The sequence below is a fragment of the Aquila chrysaetos genome, chromosome 10 (genome assembly GCF_900496995.4).
Source record: "Aquila chrysaetos chrysaetos chromosome 10, bAquChr1.4, whole genome shotgun sequence".
Lineage (NCBI taxonomy): Eukaryota > Metazoa > Chordata > Aves > Accipitriformes > Accipitridae > Aquila > Aquila chrysaetos.
Window position 1 is genome coordinate 30,147,602 of NC_044013.1, and position 24,120 is coordinate 30,171,721.

The 24,120-nt window shown below is 38.7% G+C and overlaps 1 protein-coding gene across 10 annotated transcripts in view; it reads right to left on the minus strand.

The window, feature by feature from the left end:
* Positions 1-24,120, minus strand: part of FARP2 (FERM, ARH/RhoGEF and pleckstrin domain protein 2) — an 80,978-nt gene that overhangs the window by 41,857 nt on the left and 15,001 nt on the right. For 9 of the 10 annotated variants that reach the window (XM_030026934.1, XM_030026935.1, XM_030026937.2 and 6 more), the window contains 5 exons: positions 16,077-16,181; positions 14,638-14,680; positions 9,600-9,678; positions 7,591-7,688; positions 5,289-5,403 (listed from right to left, as the gene is read on the minus strand). In XM_030026934.1, coding sequence (XP_029882794.1) covers positions 5,289-5,403; positions 7,591-7,688; positions 9,600-9,678; positions 14,638-14,680; positions 16,077-16,181 — 440 coding nt within the window. Of the gene's footprint in view, positions 1-5,288; positions 5,404-7,590; positions 7,689-9,599; positions 9,679-14,637; positions 14,681-16,076; positions 16,182-24,120 lie in introns of those variants that run through there. The other variant, XM_041126462.1, reaches the window with a different exon arrangement.

Consider the following 24,120-nt stretch of genomic DNA (forward strand, 5'->3'; position numbering starts at 1 on the left):
AACACACACATAACACAAAAATGCACTGAGAAAGTAAGCCTGAATGCACATACATTTGACGATAGGATTTCAACAGTTTTCTATTGCCTTATTCATTCTGGAAGGAAAAAAAAAAAAAAATAAAAAAAAAAATCTAAAACACTACAACAGGAAACCCAAAAACTTTCTTGCCAACTGGAAAAAGCAGGGATTCAGTGAAGTTCCTAACTTTACAAGTTCAGTCCATATTTCAACCTTATCCAAATGTCAGTACTACATGACCATGTATGTATAAAGCTATTGTAAAGAACAAACACAGAGGAAGAAAAATCTGATTTCAAATGGAAAAAGAAATGTCAAACTACATAAAGAGTCTTGCAGTTGCACTTCTACCAGTGTTAACACCACATGTACTAGTTATGTCTAAAGAGCTTACTCTGGAAAAAAGATTTCTCTTCCCCTTACTGAAATGAGTAATGCTGGAACAAGTGTTGTTATACTGGCGTTAAGTGTTACTAGCATTTCTTCCATAGATTCCCTAACTGCATCAAAATAGCTGAAGTACCATGGTTCCTGTTTATTAAACACATACAAGACAAAAAAGGGAGATCATAAATATTAATTTTGGCCACAGCTTCCTGAGTTACACTCCAAGAGCTCTGCGTGTTAACTCCCACCCACACTAATTCCTGCTATAATTCTTCTGAATACAGCGACATTAAGAATGAAAGTGGTGCTTTGTCTTTTAAAGAGGATGCTGAGGATGCTAAGGTTGCCGGAGGTTGGGAAAGGGGGTTGGAAGGGAAAGGAAACAAATATTTGTTTAAAATGGCAACTAGAAAATTGGAGCTATGTAGTACTAAAAATTCTTCATGAACAGTCCAGTAAAACTGATGCAGAACCACTGACAGTTATTTTATGTTCCATTAGATATGATCCAAAGCATAGCGCATCACAGAAAGAATAAACAAAAAAAACCAAAACGATTTTAAGAGTGTTCTCATGCACACAACCTGCCTGTACCTACCAAAGAAGGAAGAGCTTTGAATGGGGAAATCTTGGAGCTATGCTGGGCAGCTCACGCTGCACTACAAACAGTTACAAATGAGAAGCAGTTTCAGAGTAATTACCCTCAGCTGTTTGCTGCAGACTAAGCTGCACAGACCAGCCTCAAAACAATCTGGTCTAATTTTGTTCATCCATTAAGCAGATAAATCTACTTAATCTTCCCCAGGTCAATGGACAACAGACTATCTATTACAAGTATTTTCCAGCAAAAACTGCTGTCAATGCAACAGGTTTTAGTGTAAAGGTTCCTTTCATACATCCATCTAGACAAATATTGGTGGTGTGTTACAGTATTCACATGGCAATCAGGGCGATCGATTAAAAATAAATGCTGTTAAATGTCAGGCGATTTACAGAGCATTTAAAACCAGTGATTAATATAGAATTTTAAAGATGAAGTGTCAAAACGCTGCATGTGTAGAAATTGTTTAGACTACATAGCAAGCTAATGTTATAGTTTTTCTAATTTACAAACAATTTAAAGAATTTAAATCATGGACAACTAGGCTAACAAGTTGTGAAAAGACATGAGGGATAACAGTAAATGTCACTATAAATGTATAAAATCTTCTATTTCTTTCCTGGTTTATGTATGTACACACAAACAAAAAAAACACAGCCATCTGAAGGCAAGCAAACTATGTTATGTTTAATTCTGGACTACACTCACCCTACAGCAAGTATTCTACTCACACTACTTGCAGGAAGGCAGTAAACATTGCATTTTGAGTGTCTGGGGTGCTAGGATTTAACTGCACCACCACAAATACGCCATCTTCAAAATATAAAGGGTTTTTTTTTTTTAATAAACTATAGAAATAAAATAAGTAAAGTTAATTCAGGCTCTTGCTGAAGCAACTAAGTAATGTGCTATACCAAAAATATAACTCATCCTGTTTACTGTTACTACATTTGCAAAGTTAAATATAAAAACAATATTTCTATATTTGTGAAAGTAAAAGAAAGTATTTGTAAGAGTGAAAGAAAAAAATAAAGGGTATTTAATAGAAAATAAGCTTTCAATTCCTATCTTTCTGAATACAACATTCTCAAAATATTTTCTCTTCTTTTGATACAGAATGGATTAAATACACAGATTCTGTTTTATTCGGCTTTATGTTCTACCACTTCTAATAGCTACAGTGAAGCAATTAAAAAAAAAAAAAAAAAAATCAAACCACAACTTTCTGATGTGAAGAGACACTCCATAGTGTCATCCAAAGAGACTGAGCACCCTCTGCAAAGGCATACACATCCTCCTGCTCCCCCAACTCATGCATGGCACAAGAAGACGTCCTGCTGCAACTCCAGCCTGAGAAAGGCAAATCGATGCTCCCAGCTTGATGTGACAGAGAAACCCCCTGTAAACTGGTGTATGAGTAAGTGTATTTAAGGCAAAGCAAGGGCTGTAAAGAAGGAAAACTGAGGCAGGAAGAAGATGATGCACTAGCAATCTGGAGATGAGCCATCCTGCCAGAAATGGGCTTCTCTTCCTGGAGGCTATGTTTATATGAGAGGTCTCTGTCAAAAGCAATCATCAGTGGAAGAAAACATCAGTCTACTACAGGTAAGTGGGGAATAATAAGGTCAACTGAAGGAAATAAAAAATGAAAATAAAACACAAAAATAAAAATATGACACGCAAGGATGATGAGAGAGAGAAGTATTTTGTCCATTTAACCACACTGTGCATTGCCAGGAAGGAGACGAACGCCCAAGGCTCATGCTCCTGCTTGCTCCTTGGAACAGAAATGAGGAAAAATTTGTCTAAACTCTGAGAAAACATGGGACCTTCACAACTCCGACTAAAAATGGAAAAGGGTGGCCAATACTCCCTGGGTAAGGGAAGAGAGAAGAGACATGTAAGGAAGTCACAGCTATTTTTAGGATCGCAGTGCTTCCAAAATTACATCTCTAACAAAAATTTTTCCAAAGGCACATGGGGATTTAAAACACACGCTCAGGGTACTCAGGTATCACTAACCTTCCATTGGAACCTTTCCTAACCACACACCTCAGCTTTTAATCTTACCATGGTTTGAGCATACACTTCTAAATAAGATTTGCAATGATTTTAATAATATGGCTGTATTAGATGCAATTCTCATTAAACTAACGAAAAGTACACTTATGAAGCAAGGAATCTTTTCTAATTAACTTTCCTCTGACTTCTCCCTGACAAGCAAGAGTACAAACTTTCCTTACTGTAAAGAATGATTAGAAGTAACTTGTTTGAAAAAAGCTCAAACCCAATTAATAAAATTACCAGTCCCTGACTCACTCAGAAGACAGTCACGACCTTTCCATCAAGAAAAGTAAACCAAGAAAATTCCCCACCAGCAGAAGCAACCCAGTCGGATCCAGGCACATGATTAACAAAGGGCTGTTCTGTGCATGGTCTGGATGTACTTATCCCAGAACTACAAAATCACATATTTCATCTCAAATTTGAAAGCAATCAGCCTATACTGCATGATGTGATCAAACCCTCTCATTAAGCCATTTGTAGCTTTATAATCCACAGCATCTTGCAACAGTAAGTTTCACAATGTTGTTACGAGTTGTATGAAAAGGATGTTCCTCTGTTTCTTTTAATTTGCTTTGAAGTTACTGCCTAATTGTTTCAGCACTTTTCTTTTGACATGAGAAAAATAATGAAATAATTCTGTGCAATTAATGGTTTCCCTCACCCAGTTACCTTCTCCCAAGGTGAAGAATCCTAGCATACATTTTAATTTACTTCGAAATTACTTCAAATCGCTTCAAAACATTTAGTTCGTTCCTTCATCATTTCCACATGCACCTCAAAGGTTCAAAAGCAGCAAAAAAGTAACAAACACCTGATTTCATCAAGAATCAACAAAGCTGAAGTTCCATCAGTACCGCTAATTTCAGTACAACTGAAAATGAGTCATCGTAAAAAGCAAATAGTTAAATACTGAAATTCTCAGGAACTGATTTTCTAATAATACAGGATGCATCTTAGCCTTAAACACAGACACTGCCCTGAAAAATCTCCTTGTTCTGTCTTAAAAGAAAGTCAGTCGACAATAATCCCCAAGTTGACCCACGTAGAGCAAAAGGAAAATTTAAATTTCTAATATAGTATTTGGATTATAACATATAACCATGCACAATGAACTGTGGTGTGGATATTCACAACAAATAAAAGCACTTCAAATTGCTAAATCCTAATATGCAAGGTCTCAAAAATTACAGAAAAGAAAGACCTATGGGTCTACCTCTATCACCATTTTATCAAACACCTCATCTTGATTTAACCTGTCAGCTCTGAGAACTGCACAAGCAAGATTAGGACCATTATGGCAGGTAATGGTCTGGAATTTCTCAGCAATATCAACATTGTTTGTTTAAAAGCCTATACGTACAAAGCTGTGGCAAATACAGATCATGCAATGCAAACCCTGATCTTCCCTGTAGTATTTTGGTCACAACAGATCCTCCCCGTAGGGTGACTTCTCTTTCATAAGCACCATGTTGACTGTCTGCTCCAAATCTTCTTCCTTATCAAAATATTTTACACTGCACATACCAAGCAGATCTTCACATTTTAAGACCAGCCAGATTAGACCGTAAAACACAGAATCTTACTGTACACTGAATGCGCACGGTGGGAGTAGTGGGCATTTCAAATAACAAAGCACTCGTTTCTGCAGTTCCTGACTGCATGTTGGAATTAATTTTATATTTGTGGCAAATAGTTTCTTTGTCCCTAATAAACTTTACTTATTTCAAAAATACTCCAGCTGTGAGATAAGGTATTGCATAAATTCTGATGAAAGTTATTTCTCCCCCACTCCCTCCATCCTTCTCCATCTCCTTTATGCTTAATGAGTTCAGAATGAGTACAATGCAATTGATTTCTAATTATTTAAATAAAAACAAGACCTATGCATTTGATAGCAAGCTGAACGTAAACTTTGTAGACTGGAAATTCTGAAGAATGATTTTGCCTAAAACCATTATTACAAGCTCATGATAGCTTTCTTTGGTATGTTATTAGAGGTGCACTGAAGAAAATCCCTTGAGAAAAACTACTGCCCAACAACTCTGTCCTTACTATGTAACTATTGCTACATCCAACTTTTCTTGCTAGATGTAAATGGTGTTTAACTTATACAATCTTAACATCTTATCGCACAGCATGCTCAACCTCCACCATGAGAGTCCACCTGCTCCCCACGAGTATACATTAGCAGTATACATTAATCCTCACTTACACATGCTTCCTGTGGAACTCCAGAATCTTTCCTTCAATTCTTTCCTGGTTTGGCAAATACTGATTTGTTTTAAGGTGTTCTCGATCCTCTGATTCATCAAAATCCCCTATTTCGGCTATTACAGAAAACAAAACAATGTTAGAATAAGAAGAAACAATGCAAAAGGAACAATGGCAGAAAATACTTGGTAAGAATTTCAGAGACCCCCAAAAGCCAGAATGTATTTTCCTTTAAGTGCTTCAAATTTGTGCATTATGCTTTGTATCCAGCTTCATTTTACAAAAATCTCACATTTATCCCAAGCAGACTTCCTGGGGATTATAGCAGTATTTAAACATCATTTTGAAAACTTAGACTTCTTTACAGTCAAAGATGTGAGGCTTGTAGAAGTCCTGTGAGGTGGTCTAAACATTTATTCCTTACAGATGGCTCATACCAAACCAGGACATTTCAACTTAATTTTTCTAAATATATGTAAAATAGTTATGGACAAGCCTACTTGGGAAGAGAGCAAATTTAATTTTAGGAATTGTCCAAAAATAAATACATAGCAAAAAGAGAAAGCAGTGTTATGTGACTATAAATCCCCACAGCACCTACATCTTGAGTTCTGGTCTCCCCTTCACATATTCACACCTTTCAGAAATGATGCTGTGGATTTAGGAAGAGATTTACAGAAGAAGAAAGCATGAAACAAAAAGTGCAGAACAGCTTCCATCTGATAAGACAGAAAAGACCAGAAGTCTTTAGCTTGGAAAAGAAAAGCATGAGGCAGGCAGAACATACAGCAGATGTATATAAAAATTACAAAGTTGAATAATTAAGTTTTTTTTTAAAGTTATTTACTTTTTCTGATAGTAAAATATGAAGTTACAATATTAAATTAAAATGCAAAACTTTTAAAAGGACAAAAGGATATAACTTATCCTACAAACCTCCCCAAAACTAAGCTGTGAAGCTCATTTTCATGGGAGGATGCCAAAAATATAAGCACGTTCAAAAGTTAGACAAATGCATGGAAACAAAGTTCATCAAGGGCAACCAAACAAAGAGATGCAGAGTCCATCTTTGACTTAGAAGGGCCACATGCAAAGATCACTGGATGGATGCAGCAAAGGAAGTATCACCATATGCTTGCTCAATTTCTGAGGGCTTCCCCATAGCATCTGCTATCAACTACTATCAGAGAAAGGAGACTGGATTAAATGAATTAATAATCTCATCCAAGGCAGCTGTTCTTAAAAAGAACACAGCAATATCCTGTTTAAAATCAAGCCAGCATATGAAACAACAGGAAAAAAAAAAATTGAAAGGCACTTTTTGAAAGAAATTTGTGTTAAAAATAATCATACTCTTTCTCACTTCTAATTTTCTAGTGGGGGAGAATCAACATAAGCAAGGCCAGATACTGAGATTTGCTCACCAGCTCCACACTGCACTGCTGGAAAATCATGAGCAAATTTTAATTGTATCACTCACTGATGGCACACACACAAGATAGACTTGCTTTTCCAATAAAATCACCATAACTAATATAATTGTATTATTATATTACAATGCAGAATTATATAACTAATAACTATTTAGCAGTGAACATGTGAAGAAGTATCATTTAATAGCTTTTGTTTCAAGCCAGCAATGAGGCACAAAAACCCATTTCTGCAGCTCAGGTTACAGATTTGTAAACACTCTATGATTTGACTGCTGCTCGAGCTGATTTGGTGTCTGAACCCATTCAAGGTTTTCAACCTACTCATCTTAAAGGCCACATTTTTAGGTCTTTAGGCACGTACAGACTGAGTGAGCAGCAACATGGAGAGCTTCCAAACCAATTGCTTCCCATTTCCATTTGCAATCCCAGCAAGGATGAAAGCTGCTGACAGCCCTACTGTTGAACTTGTTCTAGTTTTATTTCAGCCCAGTCTACACACTTATCTCCCCCCCCAGCCACAGGGAAATTGAGAAACGAAGCCAAGGAAGCACAGAGGCAGATGGGAGCAGCTGTCTGGAAGATGAGGAGTGCTAGTGACCCTGTTTGCAGACCAGGGAAAACAGACAACACGCAAAGGGTTTGGTTTCGTATAGTCTCCACAAAGCCAAAGTTATCTCATACATAAGCACCAGCTGTTCCTCACCACAGCTAGCCCTGATGATAATCCAGTGTTATCAACGGGTTTACTGCATGTACAGAAGGAAATACCGTGAGATGGAAAATGCTTTTCGTTACCAAAAGCTTCTCTTTGCTGTAACTTGGGTTAGCAATGGCAACATCACCCGATGTCACCACAGCTGAGATACTCACATTGCAGAAGGTGAGAGACCAGAAGAGCGGCCGTGTTGTCACTGCAGGTCAGTCGTTCCTCTGCCAAGTCTCTCTTGATTTGCAATGCAAACAGGTACCTAAGAGAGAGTTACAAGTACCACCTTAACACATGAAAGAATGTTAAAATAACTGAGCAGTCCTTTATAAAACTAGCATCTCCTAATTCTTCCTCTCTCCAAGAACAAGGTAACACATAAGCCTTGCTACCACAGTCAAATCAAACCAAACAACCTGTGACTAATCCAGTGCAATTTATCAGCATAAATGAACACACAGGAAGAAGGAAGCAGAAGAAAAACCACACTTTTAACAAGTTTGATCTGTGAAGTAACAGCAGCTGTAGTTTTTAGCTGGAAAGAAACTTAATGAATAGTTCAAGTGACTTTATCTATTACAACAAAGATGGGAGAACTTCACTGATCCTAGTATCTTGTTAGGAAAAACAATGAGTGTTTCTGCTAGCACTCAATTAATTTACTCAGTGGTTCTATTTTCCAGGACTGTAATGTTAGCAGCCTACAAAGACAGTAAGAAATTAAATTTTGTTTTCTTAAACCACTACACTCATTTAACTAAAGTATTTCCCAAATCAGTTGTTAAAGAGGAATAGATTTCTGTGTAACAGTTTTGTGTAAGTGATAAGCTGCCTGCAAAACATACAAGGATAGAAGAAAAACATGGCAGCCTTGAAGGTCTGCTGATAAGGACTGACTTAGTAACCTAAACCAATTTTAATACATTTTTATGAACGTAATGCTGGCAAGTCTTTCCTGCTTTCTTTTTTACTTGAAAGAAGGTGCAATAAGGACTCCAGTAAACAGGTTAACAACTTATTACTATAAACCTTTGAACTGACAGACTGATAGATATTCTTTACTGAATTACAACCTGAAAGAGAACAGTAATTTTTTTTAAAAGAATTAATTTTAAAACATTATGTATCACATTCTTGAGCCAAAAGATAATAAAAGGTATACATTTTTAAAGTGCTTTTTAAAAAAATTTTAAAGTATTGTAGGTATGTATTAAAGACTATGTAAAGTATGCTGTTTTCTGCGCATCTGACTGAGCTATCTTGGTTTCTTCAACAGACTCACAATAACGTGTACGTATCATTAACAGCATTATGAAATACCTAGACACTCTAAGCACAGACCAGAATTCCATGATAAGTACTCCATAAATAGACAAAAATACAGTTCCTGCTCCAAAAAGCTGTATTCCTAATGAAATTCCTACAAGAAACAGCAATTAACATAAGAAAATGGGGAACAAAGGAAATATTTAGATAGCATTTATCATTATAAGAGACAAGCACATCACATCACAGCAGTTACCATGCTGGTTTGCTCTAAAATAAGTCTGAAGGATAATAAGGAACCTCTGCGGATCTCTCAAAGCAATTCCAACTAATAGTAGTAAAACTGGGAAAAGCACTAAATGAGATCTTTAAACACTAAAATCTTGGATAATGTCCTTGTTACAGGCACAGGCTTCAAACCACATTCCCAGGTGCTAGCAAGTGGATAGGTCAGCTTAGTTTACCAAAAATCAGTTAGCAATCAGCAGAAGCGACCCATGATGAGCATTGGTAAAAACTTGAACAGTAAAGTGTGTTTGCTAGTTGTAGAATACTTAAAGCATGGACTTCTGAAGTTTAAATGATACATCATTTATTAAAATATGTACTGATTATTTTATACAGGTACTGTTTATAAATTTTAATATTTCCTCTACACCCTGTCTCTTTTGACACTGTGATGTTTGGCAAGCCATAACCTGCACTGTTTTCTGTTTCGAAAAATATTTTTTCTGATAACATTCATCTGCCAACATGTGTCTGCTAAAACTGTTACACTAACGAAAAGTGCTCTTTTGCTCATCTTCAGTGTAAGTTTTGTTTGGAAGCAGATGCAATGCCCTCCTACTCTGACATTCCTTTTATTTCAGTAGGTAATGCAAATCAAATTTATCGAAAAATACTTTACCTAGTATATTCCTCTTGCAACTGACCCGGGTCTGGAGGGAAAAACTTTACAGCTAGACGAAGCATTGTAGTCTTTGGTCCTATAAGAAAAATGAGTCATTTCACAAAAACAACCCTTGTTCTTCATAAGCACATGCATATTATGTTTTCCAACATGCAGAGAAATACAACGCACACAAAGCCTAGCCAGCTTTCAGCTTGCCAGCTAACTATAGTGGGCCTATGGGGTATAGATTGTCCATGTCAACGGAGATACAGCAGGTAAGTTTGCAGAGGAACTGTCTATACTACTTCCAAGGCAAGTCTGCAGTCTGAATGCTATAAAAATAGTTTTGTGCAACATGAAAGCTATAATACCCCAAAGCAACTACTTGACTGCATACAAAAGCATTACAAATGACCCAGTGAGAGGTTCCCAGAAGGGGAAGAGGGTGGAGACGCATCCCACAGGCTCTCCCAACACCAACTGTCACTGTCAGAGTTGTCAATGAACTGAATCCAGAAGCCGGAACCAGCTGGCTCCCCACAGAGATAAAAGTGCGCTTGCAGCCTGCTCCTGGCATGCCCACTAATACCCATTTCTTCCCAATTTTAACACTGTTCTTGTCAATCTCGACAACAGGGAGAAGACTAATTTAACGTTTAAATCTAAACAGAATCCTAAGTAACTATTTGGAATAGTCCATAACACTCTGTGTAACATTTTACAACAAAAAATCCAACTGCAACTGAACTGCGTTAACAATTTCACGACTCAGTCTGCTGAACCAGCTGACTCGATGCCCACATTTCCCTGTTTCACCAGTATTTTCAGAGAAATATTACAGGGGACCACAATTGCTTACCATGCCACAACTGAGCACCACCGTTCTGCTGCTTTTTTTCCTGTCTTAAAGCAGAAAAGGCTGAGTATTTTGCACGCAGTCAGAGCAGTAGCCAACCTATGCTTACAGAAGCCTACTGAGCATCCATGTTACATTTGCAGCATCCCCCAGACAAGAGGACCACCGATCATCCACCGCAGCCCTGTGCTCCACCGACAGCATCTACACCCAACTGAGACAGACCGAGACCTGTCCCCAGTGTGCACCTTCCCACGAGGAGTGAGGACAGTCTGCCTTGAGTGTGCTGAGCCAGAGAAAGGCAGGGCAAACCGAGGAAAGATGGACCCCTCTAGAAGGCAGAGGAAGACCTGGGAAGGTAAAAACTGCAACCCCTCTTCTTGCTAGACTCTTCTCCTCTGGGTGCTATGGGCAGCATATCCACGTATTTCATGACCCGACTGAACCTCAAAGCCAGCCCTGCTTATGCATGACCTCCAGAGGTGCCTTCCAGCCCCATACACCCCAGGACTCTGCATGCTGCTGCCGTTTCAAAGGAAGCTTAGCCAAAAAAAAAAAAATTCGTTTGAGCATGTTGGTAAGCACAAGCCAGCCTGCTTTAATTTATTTTAAACACCAAGATCTCTTAAAGCTTGACAAAGTCCAATTTAACCCCATCAACCCCAAAGTACACTGATTTCTTCTGTCCGGAATACCTGATTCCCATACACCAATTGTTCCTCCACTCACTCACCCTTTTGTTTGCTAACAGGGGAATAACAAACTTTGCTTTCTGCCAAGTAACTGGGAGAACTAACTCTCAGACTATCACAGCTGTCAGAAAAGCAGCTCCCAGCCTCTGATACCAGAATTACCAAAGCTTTGGTGAATAAAAAAAAAAAAAATCCACATTCTAATTACAGTGTAGTATCTAGAAATGAAAGGAGACTGGAAATAACACCCTATAACGATACACAAAGCTCACATTTGGCAGAGACTAAAACCATACTAAGGATTTTAAAGTTCTTGAGATGTACCAAATGAGGAAAATAAACAATTTTAATGATTCTGGTAAAAAGACCAAAACTTTACATCAAATTTCTGAAAATACTCCAAGCCTTTGGAAGACCTTCACAAGGTTAGGAACAGACCGGCACATCATTCACGCCATCAACTGGAAAGTATTGCTGAGGGAGCAATTTTGGCAGTGTTTTGAGCACCACTTACATCAAATGACAGTAAATATTAAAAATTAAAAACATAATACTGCATATTTGCTTCTGTAGCACAACTCCTCCTCTTTTTGTTTTTTTAATCTCACCTTTCCTCTATGAATAAGTCCCATTCTAATTAGGAAAAGAAACACCAGCCTAGTCTTAACCAAGATGCAGAATTTATTTTAAGAGGCCAAATCTGAGCAAAACCTAGAACAAAAATTAAAAAAAAGAAGCTGGGAAAAATTACCCATGTGGGTATGGTGAACACAACACTATATAAAACTGGCAACACCTCAGAGAAGGTATCCAAATGCCAACCTGATATTGTGTACCTGTTAGGAAAGTGAAAATTTGGATCTAAACTCCTTGCCTTCTCGAGTGGTTTGGTATTAAAACTGACTGCATTCATTTGAAATTAATGAAAAATAAAATCCTCATCATACAACACAAAGTTCTATATATCTCAGAATAGATCATAAGCCAAGACTAATTTGAAGTAAATGTTAATAATCTAGGGCTTTTGTTTTAGACAGCATATCAAAGACTCAGAACTGCACACCTACAGCTACACAGCAATTGACATCAACATAAACTAACAGGTTTGAGCTGTATTACCTTAAAGCCCATGATAACATCTAACATTCCGCTACTGCTGGACTAAAAGTTACACAGTTAACTCCAAAATCATTAAATTCCAAAAAACCAAACCAACCCCCCCAAAAAAACAACAAAAAAGAACCTCAACAAAACTTCTTAAAGTGAGAATATAGGAAAAGATCATCCATCGATGCCAAGTTCAGGCATTTCTTAACAACATGAGTAAACTCACCACATCTCATTCTTCCAGAATTTCACTTTTCCCTTGGGAAACACCCAGCAGCCGCACACAGAGCAAGGGCACACAGAAGGGAGCAGACTGCCTTTGTGTGCATCACTGCCAGGCTAGCCCACCTGCACCCAGCTGCTACCCATGCCTGCAGTGAGCCCAGGCAGAGGGGCACCAGGGAAGGGAGCCCCAGCATGGCTGGGGAGCGTAGAGGCTGAAGCCACAGCAGATGTGGCTAGCCTTGCATAGCTGTATGGTCAGAAGTAAATGTCCTTCCATTATTGCAGCTTGCTTAATCCCTTACTCCTGAAGTGTCCACATTACCAAGTAGTTAAATTAATTCTCCTCTTAAGGCTTTGTATTCAGCTGTACTGTCAAAGGGAAGTTTTAGGAAGATGTTCCTGTGCAATCATGTCAGCTAGTGGATTCAATGAAAGAACAGCTTAAATTACTATACATGCAATTAACGTTTTGTAAACATTTTCAAGGCTTTCTACAGTCCTATCTCATTTCAATTTTAAAAACAGCAGAATGCCAGGAAGGGATTCAACTAGCATAAAAAGGAAAAAAAGAAAAAAAAAAAAAAGAGCTCTCATCCAAGCTATCAAAACTTTACAAATTTAAAATTTATTTCAGAACTTGAACATGTGCCAGACAACTGACTGGTGTCTCCTACAGATTAAGATTAAAAAATTTTTAAAAGAAATCTTTCGGTGTCACTGGCATCATAACATGGGTGGTAGATCACCAAGCAGCAGAGCAGCCATAAATTTTAGCACATCCCCATAGTTTTAGACGATTTAAGAACAATGTATGTACCATCAGGGAACACAGCCATCAGTCTATGGTCTAAGACCAAGCTTCCCCAATTTATATGGTATAGAAGAGGATGTAGAAGGAGTAACCAAGCAGTACCACAGACCTGTGGTCCACCAGATCTTTTGACTAAAACATAATACCTTATAGCCAGGAGCACTGGAAAAACAAACCAAGTGTAACTGCATGGAGTATATAAAAATACGGCACTCCAACAATGCGGGGGCGGGGGGGGGGAATAGAGAGTGAAAGACTTCCTAAGGAAGCCTTCTTTTATAAGCTTCTTCCTAAGGAAGCCTTCTTTTATAGCTGATTTGGCTCTTCTGCTTAAAAAACAATGTTGGTAAAAGTTAAAACCATGACCTTAAAGTCAAAAAAAATCTAGCCAGAATTTGTGATTTTTTTATTTTCTGGCAATCAGCTTTAGGCAGAAGAGTAACTAAAAACTATCCCCCAGCACTGATTTTCAACATTTTTCAATTAAGATTTTGAAATGGAGCAGGAATCCACACCCTCCTGATCCTTGCTCTTCCACAAAGCCTTTACAATCAGAAACAGAAAACAAGCAAACAGCTTAACCCTGTTCTAAAGGAAAAAAAAGTTTGATCTAATCTTTCAACATCAGAAGAACTAGCATATCGTATTCTTCAATTATTTTTAGCCTTTAGAGTGCACTTCACATTACTTTTTAGAGTAGCATAAAGCACAGATGGCATCACTACTGCAATATCCTCCTGGCCAAGGAGCAGAAACAAATTTCACAACCGAAGCAAAGGGAACTCTGAAGCTGCAGCCACCCACCAGCTGGGAGATCCCTACCTCTGCTCTCTTAGCGAAACTGTTCCTGAGCACATCGAGAGAGTTTTTGAGAATGAGATGGAAATACCCACCCCGCTGAAACTCCCTGCATGTCAGCAAGCCCTGAGTGCAGCTTTTTGTAGCCCTTCTGAAAGGTGTGTCAGCTCTCAGACAGGATCTCACGACTGCAGATGCTACCTCCTCCCGTGCAACGGGTACGTGCCAGAATACTCCTTTTTCTTTCCACCGTAAGACAACACAACTTAAAAAAGCTCAGAAATGGCAAATGTCATGTTTCACTTAAACGTAACACCAGCTGACCCAATCTATCTAGATATTTATCACAGAGAAAGAATCATACCTTCATTAAGTTTCCATTCCACCCACTCCATACTACATATTAAAAACGTCAGGTTTGCATGCCCGAACAGGAACCACTATCACCCCTACCAAGTACAATTATCAGGGAAGCATAACCAGTAAATCAAGTAATAATTGTGAAAGCAACCCACATAAAGCAGATGCAAATTAAGGAAAACTTCCTTTTTTAAAACTACTTACTCCGTACTTGTTTAATAACAGGTTTCATAGGTTCCAGCCAAATCTGAAATTAAAGAAAAAAAGAATTACAAACTGACATTTGTATTTGAATGCAATATGAAAACATCAAAAGTAAATTCAAATAAAGCAGTATTTTATGAGTATACATTTCCTCCTCACTGCAGTAATGCAGCAATTCCTTTGCTTTAAAAAAAGTGTACTTATCTATTTGAACTGACATTTATCATGCATCAATAGAAAAACCACTGATCCGTGCTTAAAGCTCATCTGGACAGAAGAAGAGCCAAGTCAGCAAAAGCACACCATCACTGCCAAGAAGACAGAAATCATGCCAAAACACACGACCGTAGACAGGAGCCAGGCTATAGAGTTACAGAAGGTCTGGAGAACATGACAAGGTCCAAATTTTTTGCTTTTCATGCTTTGTCCATCTCTCTTACCTACCTACTTAAGGTTTTTTTATTCGATATTAATTTCCCACAAATTTCTCTCTTTTGACAAGCACATTTTTAAAGAAAGACTATTGTTGTTCTTGTAAAAGGAGTATCCATAAAATTAAAGCAAAGTATTCTGGATGGTCAACTTTTCCCCATCACTCCAAACAAAAAATTGTAACAAGACAATTATGTTTGGTCTTTACTAGTTACTTCTCTGAGAGACTGCTGAGGATCTTTAGAACCTTATTAGATGCAGAAACACTTTGGATGCTTTGCAGAAGAAACGGAAACTAAACAAGCTTTACTGTATTTCCTTGGCTCAAGAGCAGCGTGTATTAGTGCTATTAGCATTCTCTATGTTCTCAGCCATATTTTCTGTGTGTGAGTCCTAAAACTAGAAAAAGTAATAGAAAAAACCAATGAAGACATAATTTTGGGAACATTTTTTCATTTTGAAGCCACATTGTCCTCTTCGCAAGGTACAGGATAAGCGACTAGGAGACTCACAGAGTGTCAGTATTTATCTAGATCAATGATTTAAAAAACTTGCAGGTCTATATGTCTGCTGAGGTTTCTATTTCTTAGAAAGAGGTTCATAATGACCCTTCAGGGAAATTAATTGAAGTCTGAATTAACTGAAGAAAAATAGGAACACTACCAAAATTACACATTGCAATACGATTTTGTAAGTGCTCCACAGACTACACTTTGAGTTGATGTTTCCCCTTTCAGAAGGAGGATTTTATCTATGTCCCTGAAGGCAGAAACATCAGCAACTATTTAACTGCTTTATAGGGTTTTTTGAGATTTAACAAGAAGTAGAATGCAATTCCTCCCCTCTGCTTTATTAGTTGTTGTTGTTCTGGTGAGCGAAGCAGATTTCAAGAATCAAAAAGACAATCCTACAGGAGACTCCAGCAGACTTTGAAACTTTTGACACTCAAGCAACTCCATTCACCCAACCTTTTTATTATACCTAATTCATCAGGGAAGTGTACATACCCAATACGACTGGATGTTCTGGAACTCAATCCCAAAGTAGTCCGATTCAATCAAATTCAGATGCTTGTAAACTTCTGTCAATAATGTCTGGCCATAATATTTTGACTAAGGAAGTAAAAAAAAAAAAAATACAGTGAGATTAATATGAGTAAGTTTACAGCAAATTAAAAAAAAATTATGGCATCTTTAGAAACTGTAGAAAAAAGATCTCAAAAGTTTTTCCACATCATTCTCGTCACTTTAACACACAAACATCCAATATACAGGCACAGGTCCATACAAACAAATTCCACAGAACCAGAGGAACTCAAGCTGGAAGGGGCCAGTGGAGGTCATCTACGTCCAACCTCCTGCTCAAAGCAGGGTCAGCCATGAGACCAGACTAGATCAGCTGCAAACTATTTGCAGCTCCTTCAATAAACCAGCACCATTTATTTGTGTAGCTGGACGGTGTGGCTCTCCCCGAGCTGCAGCAGACTGAAGCAGGGGCTGCCAAAATCCTGCTCGCATGCACACCTCCTCGCTCGTACCAACACCAGGGACCACGCAGCCATGCACAACTTGCACACCAGCAAGACTTGCAAACATATGCAGATGCTCTAAGCAGGCCCAAGACAGCCAAGGAAGGCTGGCACAGGGCAGTTTGCACCCAGCCAGGATTTATCCCCGACCCAGGAAGCACTGGCCAGCCCCACAGGAGAGCAAGAGCTGTGCAAGCAGGACTTTACAGGGCCAGGCTGACCACCGCCAGGGATCACATCGACTGAGTGGAGGCTGCTTATCACAGCATGTGCAAGGCCTTTGCTGACAGAACTAGAACTCGTCTTCCACAAAGGAACATCCTTCAAAAACCCTAACCCTAACTTTTTTCTTGTAGGTGTTCAAGAAAACCCAAGGTGATAGTATTTATTCTGTTAACTAACAAATAAACAGGAAGGCTATAGTTCCCTGCCAAAGAAAGCAGTGGGAACCCAAACACCCTCCTCTCACACCATACTGTGTACTCATTTGCAATGAATCCCTCCCTCAAGAAACCCAATCACTAACCCTTTTCACAGTCAAGTTAGGCGCAAAGCCACGAAGCAAACATCGGCAGAAAGTGGCTACGGTAACACAGGAGAAAACGGGAAACTTTCATAGCACACCCAAAACAACTATGCTTGGGTCTGCTTATTAAAACATACAAGCTTGCTCTCAGCATCTATTATTGCATGACTGTAGCAGCCACCACAAGAAAAATAGCATTTATGAACCCACACATTAGTGCATGAAAAGAATTCAAAGGGCTTTCACATCGCTCGGTACCTGTTCCAGCAACGCACAAAAGCTAGCAGGACAGCTAGTGTAGGCTGCAGAAGGAGGTAGCATGGCCACTGATATCCATGTTCTACCTTGGACCGTGGAAGTGATCCTGCAACTGCGGCGACAGAGTCTGGCATCACTCTGGTCAGCCGGGTGATCCGACAGAACACACCTCGGGCATTCACGCCACCAAGGACTTGTTTATTTGGAAAAGTCAGAGTGCCGGAAGACTACAACTTTCCCATCAAAGCAGGCACACAGTTCTGTAATTGGCTCTTTAAACTCAGAACGGCGTCTTTTTTAAACGTATAAGGCATTATAATAAATTAGTAAAAGAATAATTTAATAAAACGTGCAAATGAAAATATCTAACAGAAAGAATGGGCCACTAGGTTAAAATAAAGAGGGTTTAAAAAAGTAAAAAAGATGGTGAAGTTGGGGAAATTGTTTCACATTACTGAGATGTATAAAAATTCAAGAGTAATTGCTTCTTACAGGAAAAAGAGATTAACTGTCAATGTTTTTGGAACTGTGCAATTTAGCTAAATACCTCTGTACTACTTAAAAAAAAAAAAAACCAAACAAACTTCAGTGAGAAAAAGTATGGCAGCTCTGCAGTACTGCAAATCTGAAATAGCTTTGGTAATTGCACTGCTGTGAATGGAGCTGACTGAATCCAATGCTATAAACAAGGAGGAAAGTAGAGAAACAGAAGGACAGAGAATGACACGAGATCAGCTCATCCTTCTCATTCATGCTTTCACAAGTCACGGTTATCTATATGGGCAAACATGGGTGTGAAGCATAGGTCAGGTGAATTCACCTGGTACAAACACCACTCATTCATAAAGTTTCTTGTTATCATGCTGGATCAGGCCACTACCACTGAAACCCCCAAATAAAACTGCAAGTCAGGAGAAATGATCCAGTTCTTCATCACTTCAGTGGATACAGAGATGCCTGGTTGGGAGATGACACAGTATGGTGAGAAGGAGCGCTCTCCTCTCTTTCTGGACAAGTTTTGTGATGTCTAAAATGGCATTTTCTTCATAAGAACACAGTTGATTTTTTTCTTTTTTTTTAAGCCAAAATCTGTGCTTGCAGAAGACTCTGTGGGCATGGGTTTTGTTTTTTTTAAATGATGACAATGAAACAAGGAATGATACAGGTAATGGTAAGCCACATCTTCAGTAAATAAAATTCTTGCTCTTCTGTCTACAGGCATTACAGACTGCTTGCCACAGGACACACATGCTCCTGGAGAAATGCATTTTGAAAACTGAATTTTTAACTCTCAAATGAAATACATTTCTTGCTTTGCACTTGTGAATAAATCTTAAAATAGTAACAAAAGAAGAAAATATCCTTAACTATAGTAGGACCCTTTTTATTTTTTTAAACAGAAGAAAATACCCTTAAATATAGTAGGGCCTTTTTTTTTTTAAAGGTACAGATATACATGCATGTATTTATTATCGTATTGTATTGTAAAACTGTACCACAGATTTGAGAAAGGAGTACTTTTTAGCCAGTGATATTTGTGGGGATGCAGCTATACGCTGACCAACATCTATACTTCCATCTGCAGAAAATGCGACACGCCAGCCTGCTGTTTCACAGATAGATCTATTAACCTCTAGAAGCCATGGACCAGGAGATGTCCTGTGACCCCAAGTCTTCAATTTCTCATTTGTGAAATAAGCAGTAATTCTGGTTCCAACCACCATCTGTTAGAATCGATAAACTTGGATTAGCTTGTGAAAGATGTCTGGTAACAGTTAGACAAGTTTTACAGTCAAACAGTGTGCTATGTTGATTAAGGAAACTGTGTCCTGTCCATGGCTAGTCATATACAGCCATTAAAATTATCCCGATCAGATTGTAATACACAACTTTCTCCCATGCACGGCATTTAAACTGAGTTATGCCTCTGTGGCTCCACCAAGCTCCATGCCTGATGACAGCCCAGCTGCCTTCATTTCTCGCCAAAAGGGAGGCTGTATGGCATACACACACCTGGCACCTCTCTCCTTCCACTGTCGAGCCTGCTCTCCATTCAAGAGAAATTGGAGATGAAGAAATTAAGATGGTCAGAGCTGGGAGCACTTTGCAACTGATTAAATTATAAAGGTGCCATTCAAATATTAAAAGTGTAAAATTATTTTGACTGGGCCATCAACTATAACTTTGGGTGTCATTTACAATAATAAGTTACGAAAAACCTCATTCTAAGCTGAATGTCATTTCATAGTACTTCCTTCAAAGTATAAAGCAACAATAACAATGCCACATTTTAAAAGAACAGTATTAACTTAATTTGATTTTATTTTTAAATTAAAATTGGTTACAAGAGCTTGAGACAGAACACAATCTTTTATTATCATTATGTCTCAAATGCCGTTGGAAGACTCTTCTTAGAGCTACTTAGTTCCTCAAATTGTTTGTTACACTTATAACCATCCTTTCCAAAAAGCTTCTTTAACATTTTGTAGTTGACAAAAATGAAAGCTATATAGTAGGTAGCTCCATGTCATTGTTTAATCTGCATAAAAGCAGAACAAAGCAAAATCTTTTAAGTAATTACTTAATTACTGTAATTTTGATGTCAGGGCAGGAAGCTGCATGAATGCATTTCAGAAAGGTCCCGTTTTCAATACAAATCCACAACACGGCATACTTTCCATTCCAAACTTCTCAATTACTCTTTATATGCTTCCAAGATGACGACTACTGATATTACTGAATTACTGAATTATTCCACATAAAGAAAGAGGAAAAAAAAAACATATAGGGTAAAAAAAATTAAATAGACAGCTAACAAAAGCTTTCCCTAGTGACCCTGCTCTAACTGTACTACAGACTATTTTAACAAGTCATCATTAGAAGAATGTTCAGTACAATAGATTTTTTTTCCAAATCAATTTGAATATTCAGATCAAGCTTGAAAAGATCCCTCAGAGCTGTGCAAGCAGGGTAATCTGACAGGCGCTGATGCTACAGAGGGCCCTGCACTGGCAAAACACCAGCGTGGCAATCCCCTGCCCGCATGCAGGAGGAGTAACGCCTTCAGAACAGGCTCAGTGCTAAGCCAGCATCAGGAACAGAAATTAGTAGGAACAAACATTTTAAGCTGAAGTTTCTTGACTGAAGGAGGTATCTATATTGTTTACTCAGCCAGAAAAGTAAACATATTCAATGTTAGTAATTTTTAGGACAGAGGAGTAAAATATAAGTAATAAGGGAAAGTTGGAATGACAGCTGTTTTTGTTTTATCATCCCAACTGCTATTTCCTATTTTCTCAAATATCACTACCTACATGGCAAATCCTTCCTCTTCCGTAATGTTTTAGCTTAGGAAGACAGAAAAACAAACTAGGAATGCACAGCCTATGATTTTCAGTTGACCATAGTTCAGTATTATCGAAATCAGTTCTTCCTCAGTAACTCCCAAACATGTCTTCCAGTACATCTTAACTTTCTGCTTCCACATAGCTTAACTCAAAAACAAAAAAAACCCAAGTCTTTTCATAATGAGTAGTATACTCATATTCCAAAACAGACAAACTGCCCTTGCTCAAACTTTCCAAAAATGAAATCCACATTTGGCAGCAGTTAGGCTGGAGGGGGCGGGGATCCATCCAAAAGCCAAGAGTTTGGAAAAAACGGAGAGTTATAAAGCAGAGGTATAGAATGGAAACTCTTGTGCAGCCAGAGCTGGAGGAGCCACTGGCCCCCAATTTCAGCGAACACCAGCTGACCTTGGATTTTGTGTTACAGAAATCTGCAACTGCCGGGAAACCAAATCCTCCAGTAAACAGTGTATCTGCATGAGAGGAAGAAGTTTATATTTGACATCATCACTGACAAGTGGCCAACATGGAGCACCCCGCAAGCAAAGAGAAGCGCAGGCATGAAAAGTAAACTGAACTGATTTAAATAAAGACCCCTTCACCATTCGCAGATTTTTTTTTTTCTTTTCATGTATTTTAGTGGTCTTCCTAAAGAAAAAGTGATTTCTCATCTTTTGGCAAATTAAAAAAAATTACAATCGGCAACTAAACATAGTATTTACACTAGACTTGTTATTTCCTTTCTTAACCAGAAATATACAAACATTTCAGTGAGTTTATAGCTCTGTTCATCTACAGCCCTTCTGTAATCTGTCAGATCTCTGTCAAAATGCAGAGCGAGACATAAAAAACAGCTTCAAAACTCCCTATTAATAACTTATCATTAATGCCACATATAAACAAAAACTGCATTTATGAATACAGGGTGTACATTTAAACCACATTTATTAGAAAGAAGGAAATAATATAAGATGGCAAGGAATACCATTCATTAACTTTTTGTTTTCATGGCTAAAACAAGACGACCTTACAGCTCCATATCAAGTTTTTAATCGGCAAACTGGAAGAGTAAGAAATAACTGTCTTCTTTTTCAGTACTTTATTAGTTTCTTCAATTTTGATTGGAACAAGTAACTCAAATGAAGATGGTCCCTGCCTCCCCACAAAAATGGGTACCTGGTAACAACAGACATATCAACCTCTGGTTTCATGTGCTCAGCCAAATACTGCTTAAATACTATTTCATTTTGATTATCTGAACATTTAACAGTAACTTTCAGCTTCAATTATTCCAATTTTTCTTTAAATATATGTATTTCTTTTATTCACTCTTAAATACTGACAGGTCCCAACTACAGGTTATTTTACTGAGACAACACCAGAAAGAGTTTGTAGTGCATTTAACAACTTATACAGCATTGGATGCACAGCCTGTGATGTCAGGGGATTTGACTCCCTTGTACAAGGTCCTCCGCGCTGCTGCACACCTCTGCAGTCCCCACCTGCCACTTACTGAAGATGACAATCCTGACCTCTTCCAGAATTGGGTCAACAGCTACAGGAGTCAACCCAGCACATAAGGTTTGTGAAAATTCTTCCAATTTTCCACCCTAGTCACTGGCATGAACTATTTTTTTTTTAAAAAACAACAACTTTTTTTCCCACCCGAGGGAGCACAGTCCAGCTGCCAGGGCACTACTGGAGATCTCCCATTTGCAGCGGCAGCCTTTCTACGTGGCACTGGGAGAACCCCCAGCTCCTCCCGGCTCACTCCGAGGAAGCCGAACCCATCGCCAGACCTCATTTCCCACGCCTGCTGCCTGCACCTTCACCGTGCCAGCAGGGCAGCCGCTGGACACTGGAAAACACCACCATTGGTGCAACATCCAACGAACATCCACATCCACCTCAAGCTGCAGCCGCGCAGCATTTCTTATTTCACGATCACAGACTGAACTCTGGGAATACACCGCCACCCTGAAAACGATTTTGTAACTTCTTCACAAATTCAGATAGCGTACATTTTCACCGTGAAAATGTACTTCTGTTTTTTAAATATTGTGTGTCATGGTATTTCTACATGGCGTTGAAATCCAATTTACTCAAATATGGAAGCTGCAAAAACAAATACAAATTTCTGAGCTATTTTAAGTTACATTATTACACTGCATATTGGGCATAATTTTTTGTTTTAAAAAAAATTGAAAGACTTCCCCCCCCCCCCCCCCCCAAGATTTTTTGTCCTAAGATTTCAGTGGTTGGTTTTGTTGTGGGTCAGGGCTTTTTTAAACAGAATCCACAGCCAGACAAATTATTCTAGAAATGTAAGCCTCTGGCTCACTTAATTAAGGTTAGCTTTAAAACCTGCGATCATTTAAAGGTTCAGGCAGTGTTAAAGCACTTCACTGCCAAATGAACCAGCTCCACCCAACAAACATGCTTTTCCAGAGTGGCTAGACCTGCTGGATGCCTCAAAGTAGGAAAACAATAATTTGTTGACATGGGAAAAGATCCCCAAGAGGGAGGGAATTATGTGAACGAGATTGGGAAATGTATACTTAGGTAGACTGCATGCAGAGACAAAAAATGGTCCCAAGTTCCAAAAGCCCTCTCATGCTGAAATACCTGGAGCACTTGAAATAAAACACACTGTGCTCAGAGGAAAACAAAAAGGCATCACAGTTAAGCATTCAACCAACATGTGGTCCCCAAAGCACTATATACAAACAGCACACAGAAGATCCATATAAAAATTATTGGGCATCAAGCAGAAATTCTCAGTTGCTTTCATTACCTGGAGAGAAAATACAAACATGCACCCCCCAATACCTCTGCTTCATACACTGCTCTAGACCACCTGGGGAAGAGGTTAATCACCCAAATTAAAACCCTGGACCTCATCACTAGAAAGAGTTTCGCAGGACACTACCGCTTGATGATTTGGCACCAGAGTTAATGCTTGCTAATCATCAAACGTTCAGACGACAGAGGTGACAGTATCACTGAAAGCAGCGGCTTTGGGGTGGCTGATCCCACGCAGCCGCAAAGATCGTGGCAGTGGAAATGCCAGAAAACTCTGCTAACGGTGATGCTGGGGCTTTTTTTACAACACATACTATTTCAAATAATCTACAAAGGGCCAGAGCAACAGCACACCAACAGCCCTCCTCAAACATCGAGGGCACACTTGAAAGGGCTCAGCCTCGTCAGCATGTTACATTAAGTAACTGCACTATTTCCAGCCTTTAAACAACTTGGTGGCTAAAATAACCAAGGACAGATACAAGTGCCTAGTTATAAAAATGGCCTGCTGTCAAAATGGGCAGCATGCCATTTATAGCCATTCTCAAAAAAAGCCTTTTTCCACTTCAAGAAATTAAGGTTCATAACAG